Below are 7,500 nucleotides of genomic sequence, written 5' to 3'. Positions count from 1 at the left end.
CGGCTCAGTCTGTGTTTGTTTTTATTGAAGCCGATCAGACGGTTGTGATGATCAATCATACGTTATTGTGTAGGTGTGAGGAACGTTTAATTTCACCCTAAAATCAAGAGCATGAAATGAGGGAGGAAGTGAACGGTGGCCACTTTAGGACACAACTGTTCAGATTTGGTGTTCAGAAAATGCAAAAATGTAAATAAAAAACATAAAACTAATGCAAAAATACAAAACTGAAACATAAAATCCAATAATCAGATGCGGACGTTACAGAAGTGCTCCTAGCAGTTAACATCACTATCTTTCTACACTGTAAAACTCAAGCTAAGGTCACTCGAATGGTTTGCAACCATTGGTTTCCTCGAACAGTTTGAGTTGCCTTAACTCAGGGGTGGCCAACCCTGTTCCTGGAGAGCCTCCTTCCTGCAGATTTCAGTTGCTACCCATATCAAACACACCTGCCTGTAATTATCACGTGATGTTCAGGTCCTAATTATTGGTTCAGGTGTGTTTGATATGGGTAGCAACCATATCAAACCATGTTAGGACACCGATTGCAACAATCAAGTTCAAAAACTAATCCTAATGAGTACTGCGAACTTATTCCATTTGAGTAAACAAAATAAAGGAAGAGACTAATGCAGGTCGCACACCAGAAGCGCCGCTTGACGCCGCGACACGGCGCGCACATGACAGTTTAAAGTATCACACACCAGACACGCACATTCACGTGATATTTAACCTGAAACTAATCAGATCGCACTCTGTGGCGTGGCTGAAAAATGAACTGCGTCCTGAGCCGTGGCCGGGCGCCACCGACAGCCGGCAACTTGCGGCACCGGTGGGTGTATCCCGATAGAAACCTATGTTTAGAATTCTACAATGCATGGCGCTGTGTGGCGCTGCACGGCGCGCCGCCGAGTGGTGCTTCTGGTGTGCGACCTGCTTAAGGGTGCTTTCACACCTACACTTTTGTTTGGGAGCCTGTCTCGCTTTCCCAGTTAGCGCGGTTCGTTTGCCTATGTCTGGGGTGTCCACACTCGGTGCTAAAGGGCCGGTGTCCAGCAAAGTTTAGTTCCAACCCCAATCAGACACACCTGGGCTAGCCAATCAAGCTTTTACTAGGCTTTCTAGAAACGTTCTTGCAGGTGTGTTGGAGCAAGTTGGAGCTAAAATCTGCAGGACACTGGCCCTCCAGGACCGAGTTTGGACACCCCTGGCCTATGTGAATCCACCAATCGCTCTCAGATCTGCGCCAAATCAATAGCTGCGAGATCGTTTGAATGAGGTGGTCTCGGCTCGATTGAAACGAACTCTGGAGCAGATCGATTGTATTTAGAAAGCGATGCGATCCGAGCGCGGTTAAATCACAGTGTTTTATGGATATGTAACAGGCATACAGCTATATGAAAAGAGAATTATGAGTAGGGCAGGAGGTCTTTCCAGACATCCCAAGTCTCCCGGAAGTTTCAGGAGTCTCCCGCAAAGCACAGAGTCTCCCGGATGCAAACGAGTGATAATCTCCCGGTAATCTCGCGTCTCCCTCTCGGCCCTCAAATCTGTCGTGCACCCTTCTCACCCCTCCCCATCGCATCCCTCCTCGCTCTTCAGACACGTCGCGCGCACCCTGTCAAACACCACTAAACCACCTCCCCCGAAAGCTGAGCGGGACGCTGCAAAATAAACCCTGACACTCTGACCAATGTGAGGAGAGTTTACTCACACGTGACTTGTTTCAGCTCTTCTGGACCGATTAGAAACTTTGCGGTGTGAAAGCGAACCGCTCCAAGAGCAAAGAGCAACACTGTAACAATAGTAATCTCTGCTAAAGAACAACTGAATCGAATCACAGGTGTGAAAGCAGCCTAAGCTGAAGGAAAATGAATGAATGAATAAATAAACAGGCGTAATAATCTTCTATGGGAAATATAAGTTGGCTGTGATTGGCCGGGACGATCTGTGAGATCAGTTCAGCTTACTTATGAAACTGACACTGTTACAACCGGCTCAAAATCACAACATTAAAGAGACAATATGGACCGGGTCAACTGAGAAGAGAAATGGTTTATTAACAAAAGTATTTCAATCAAAAAGCACTGACAGTCAGTATAAACGGAAGTCAGCAGTGAAAAGCATGTGTGTGGTGGTGAACCGAGCTCATGATCCAAAACAAACTAAAATAAATCAAAACCGCCAGGCAGGCAGATCCAGCTAATCAAACTCTCCTCTCATGTCTGCTGTTGGATGCTTTATAGGCGCCACATAATGGGTCTCAGGTGAGATGACCCACCCACCAATCTGCAATCATGCAGGCTCTGCACAAACAGGTCCCACATAGGACCTCACAGACACTTTATCATGCTGTAGCGCAGATATTTGGTACTTGCAGGACGTTACATTTCATTACAGTGCACGCCGTCTGATGAGGAAAATGTGTGTGTGTGCTTGTTTATGTGGTTTATGAGGACTTGTGTAATGATATGCGTGTGATGAAAGCGTTACTTTAAGGTGGTTTATGAGGACATGCCTTGTGTCCTCGTAATTCTGAATGCTTAAAGTCCTACTTAAAGCGGTGTTCCCACATTCAGCTTTTGCCACAGGTTTGCAGTGGTTGGTTAGGGACAAAGCGGTTTAGTCCTCTTAAAGCACATATACACTGAAGATAACATGATTCAGCCTCATGTGGAGTTTGAATTCTTTTTAATATTCCCCAATTTCCCTGCTGAAAAATCCAGCTTAAACCAGCCTAGGCTGGTTGGCTGGTTTTAGCTGGTCGACCAGGCTGGTTTGAGAGGGGTTTTGGCCATTTCCAGGCTGCTTTCAAGCCATTTCCAGCCTGGTTTTAGCTGGTCAGGCTGGAAAATGACCAGCTTAATCCAGCTAAAACCAGCTTGACCAGCCTGGTTTAAGCTGGATATAGCTTGTTTTGGCTGGGCTCCCAGCCTGGTTTGGCTGGTCAAGCTGGTTTTAGCTGGTCATCTCCCAGCCTGACCAGCTAAGACCAGGCTGGAATGGTTGGAAAGCAGCCTGGAAATGGCCAAAACCCCTCTAAAACCAGCCTGGTCAACCAGCTAAAACCAGCCAACCATCCTAGGCTGGTTTAAGCTGGTTTTTTCACTAGGGTTCTGTTTAATGGAGAGACGATTTATTAAACACAATAAACAATGAATACAATTGTCACTTGAGGCTGAATGATTTAGTCTTCAGCTGTATGTGTGTGTGTGTGTGTGTGTGTGTGTGTGTGTACTGTATGTGTGTCAGCGCAGGAATGTCTTCTTATGTTTGTCCAGTATTTTGGCCCCTTCCCTCATGGCTCCGCCCACAACTTTAGCAGCGGTGTTGATTGACAGCGGTGTGGCAGCGATGGCCGCCGCCCTCTGCACCGCCTTCACCTTCTTCCCTTTGCCCTTCCCCTTCTCCATCACCCCTGACGCCTCCACCGCCCCGCGGCCCACCGCCGTCAGCAGCTCGTACCAGAACACACGCTCCGCCCTCCTCCTAGACTCCTCCTCCTCAGCATCCTGACTCCGCCCTTCAGCCACAGGCCCCGCCCCCTCTCCCAGAATCCTCTGCTGGATCTGCAGAATGTCCGCCTGGGCTTGCAGGAGCCTGTCTGCGGTGTAATGAGATCCTTTATTACGCTCGACCAGCCGATCCACCTTCTGAAGCAGCTCCGACACCTGTGACATATTAGCATATGACGTTAGTCTTGTTTTAGAATCTGCCGCTATGCTGACACACAGGCATTTGTAGCTCCGCCTCTTTTCTGAGAAGAGCACAATTAGAATTTAAAGCGGCAGTCACCAAAATAAAACGCACACACATACACTCAGCAGACCCCAGAGTAAACAGGGCAGAATCGGTCACTATAATGTACCCTTTCCCGCAGCTTAGCTAAACGTCAGGATAATACCGTATATCATGATGAAAGCAATCCGAAATGAAGCAAATCTGCCAGTGTGGTCATAACCTTACCTGTGACCTGTCCTCGTGAGCTTTAGTGTTGTCGAAGACGTGGAATCCCCCGGCGCACTCGCTCACAAACTCCCATAGCTCCGAGCTCTCCTTCAGGAAGTCCTCCTCCGGTTTGGAGCCGAGCGCGTCTCCGCATGTGAGTAAGACGATGGTGTGTGTGAGCGCGTGCGGGCCGAACGTGGCGCGGGTGCAGTGCAGAGACGCGCACTGCTCCGGGGTCAGCCTGCAGGGCCGCAGCACCAGCACAAACACATGCGGCCCCGGGGCCAGCAGATCCACACTGCGACTCAACTCAACGCGCACTTCCTCCGGGCTTAGGCAGGTGTGGAAAAAGCCCGGGGTGTCAATCACCTGCAGGCTCCGCCCCTCAACCACACCCCCTGCCCTCTGACACCGGCTGGTGACCGACACCGAGGACGTGTCCGTCCAGAACGCAGAACGTCCCAGGAGTGTGTTTCCAGCAGAACTCCTCCCGGAGCCCGTCACACCCAGCAGGACCATTCGGAGATCAGAGCCGTCTGACACACACACACAGAGACACATCACGCTGTGCTGACAGAGATGAAGACTAGCTGTGATGCATTTGTTTACGTCAAGTTGTCTTTGCAGTTAAAAGGTCATAAGTGACCGGATGACACTTAATAAGAGCTGTCATAAGCATGCATGAAATCACATCCACAGTGTTGGGAGTAACTAGTTACATGTAGCGGCGTTACGTAAATTAATTACAAAATACAAGTAACTAATTCAATACAGTTACTGAGAAAAAGTGAGTAACTAAATTACAGTTACTCATGAACATGTTAAAGATTACAGATGTGGTGTCATCTGAATATGTTGACTAATAATAATGCGTTGCTTTGCCTGTTTAATGCATGATACCTTCTGCTAAGACCATTTATTAAAGCGCTGCAATTCCAAACGCAGAAGAAGCGTCAAGCGCGAGTGATTTTCATGTTAAATCAATGCAAACCCTGCTGAGAAATCCAGCTTACACCAGCCTAGGCTGGTTAGCTGGTTTTAGCAGGTCGACCAGGTTGGTTTTAGATGGGTTTTGGCTACTTCCAGGCTGGTTTCCGGCCATTTCCAGCCTGGTCTGGGAGATGACCAGCTAAATGAAGCACAACCTGTGATGAAATAATTAAATTCACTGATGTTTACCAATGTTTAATCCATTATTAGAAGTAATAGGCCAGATCTGGGCCAGAATAAAAGCAAACTGTGGCCCAGGATAGGGTCAGTTCTGGTTTATGTGGTTGAATTCTGGCTAATATGGGGTATTGCTTTGGCTTAATTGTGGCCCAGATCTGGCAAACAGGAGCGGACCGCCCAAGTGCCATCATTCCATTCAGTATGTGGTCCAGATGTAAGTGTCTGGTGTGGGCCAGAATAAAAGCAAACTGTGGCCCAGAATAGGGTCAGTTCTGGGTTTTTGGATTGAATTCTGGCTAATATGGGGTATTGCTATGGCTTAATTGTGGGCCAGATCTGGCAAACAGGAGCGGACCGCCCAAGTGCCATCATTCCATTCAGTATTAGGGCCGGATTTGAGCCACATGAGTTTTGCTAGCTGGGCAGCGACATGAACTCGTTCTTCTATTTTCCCCATTACATATCAGATTGTAAATGCGTTTATTTTTAATAGAAAGCAAATATTTCTGTTCAAAAATAAAAATAATGAGAATGTGATATAAAGTCTCAAGTGGCTCGTGGGTATTTAATAAGGTTTAGCTTATTTCATGTGTGTAAACAGCACAATTAGTGATTTTCAACATTGTATGTTATTTTCCACATGGTGTCAAATGTTAGCGACATCTTAATTTAACTAATTTGTATTTACAACAAATATTCTTTCAAAAAAAATATGTCTGTGCAATAGCCTAGTGGTTACTGTGTTGGCATATGGTGCAGTAGCACATTAGGGCGTTCTGAGTTTGAATCCTGGCTTTGAGGACATTTCCCTGCCCTACTCTCTCTCACTCTCTCCCCAAATTCGCTTCCTGTCTAAATACTGTCCTATCTAATAAAGGCAGAAAATAAATATTTAAAAAAAATAATAAATATATATATAATAATAAATATATTATATATATATATATATGTATATATATATATATATATATATATATATATGGTCAATTCCATGAAAATGTCAACCTTATCATGAAAAAATAAACTTTTGACCAAAATAACAAAACCTATTTAAATTTGCTCATTAAGGTCTATATTTTATTGTAATGATGTGCTCTTGTTGAATTTTTAAGGAAATTGGTTTGCTTATCCATGAAATATGAGGATTGTGCCAATGGTAAATTTCATTATAATCCAACCACATTTCGTGCTTTAGAAAAAGGTATTAAAGACTCACCTTTTCCATGCTTTATGTTAACAGTAATCATTCTGCAGAAGGATTGGAGTCTGTAGTATAAGTAATTACCCTTACTTTTTCATAACATTATTGCCCTTTTGATTTATGAGCTACATATTTAAGACATCACGCAGCTTCGGTCACGTGTCACGTCCGTAACGGTTTAATGAAAAAGTTTATATTGTGGAATAAATATTATAACAAATAAAATGAAACTTTGTATACAAAGCCAAAATATGTCCATACTAATTATGATCGCCAACTCATCTCAGGTCTTTGCTTTAAACAACTACAATTTTGCGTTACGGACGTGACCATTTTTGAACTCCTTATTAATATAAGCCAATGACTAGCGCATATTTGTTCATTATGATGCTGCATTACAATTACTGACTTACATTACATAACATCCATATGTTATATCAAGAACTGAACATTTCAGTTAGCTATAAACCATTTTAGTAACATTTCAAAAATAAATGTTTAATAAAGAGTACAACATTTTACATGCCATAATCTTGGCGCATAATCTTGGTGTTTGCAGCACCTTGTGTTGAAGCACTTCTTGTTTCTTTTGTAGATAGGGTAACTGACCGTCAAATAATAGATCAAATAGATAAGATACAATTTATGCCAAACTAGGAATGCTGATTTCGATTCATTTTGCCAATCAACAACCATTCCTTAAGCGATATTAACCGTTAACAGATTAATATCAAAATATTATTTAATAAAAAAAATTGACGTGCCTATTTTGTCTGACACATTAAATATTGCATTTTAAAATACTGATTTAGGTTATTTTAACATGCAAACAGCGTCACGCACCTGCAGTGTTTTTTAGCAGCACAGAAAAACTGAATAAACTAACAAAAATAATAAAATAAATCCTGCTCTAAACCTTTTTACTTAAATGACAAATTAAGATTACAAAACGAAAACATTGACTCAATGCTTTTTAAGAATCGGCATAGACTGTTTGTCCAATCGTGTTTTTTTTTTTCTTCCGTCAATTAAAAAATATTAGGCTAGCTCAAATAGATTGCTTTACGGAAAAATGCATTCAATTAATGCTCCGCTGTTATAATATTACAAAACCTGTCAACATTTTTAATAGAAGTCATTAGTTTAAAGATTATGTCTTAATTATGATTTATTAGCCT

The 7,500-nt window shown here is 43.4% G+C and overlaps 1 protein-coding gene across 1 annotated transcript in view; it reads right to left on the bottom strand.

Moving 5' to 3' along the window:
- Positions 1-2,040: 2,040 nt before the first annotated feature.
- The window catches only part of LOC100332986 (GTPase IMAP family member 7-like), a 10,278-nt gene continuing 4,818 nt past the window's right edge, over positions 2,041-7,500 (bottom strand). Inside the window, exons 2-3 of the mRNA XM_073943765.1 lie at positions 3,970-4,487; positions 2,041-3,674 (exon numbers count right to left, since the gene is read on the bottom strand). Of these exons, the coding sequence (XP_073799866.1) occupies positions 3,252-3,674; positions 3,970-4,487 (941 nt within the window). The 3' untranslated portion in view covers positions 2,041-3,251. The remainder of the gene's footprint in view (positions 3,675-3,969; positions 4,488-7,500) is intronic.

The sequence above is a fragment of the Danio rerio genome, chromosome 3, assembly GCF_049306965.1.
Source record: "Danio rerio strain Tuebingen ecotype United States chromosome 3, GRCz12tu, whole genome shotgun sequence".
NCBI lineage: Eukaryota > Metazoa > Chordata > Actinopteri > Cypriniformes > Danionidae > Danio > Danio rerio.
Note: the sequence above shows the minus strand (reverse complement) of the source record. Positions and strands in the feature narration are given on the sequence as shown.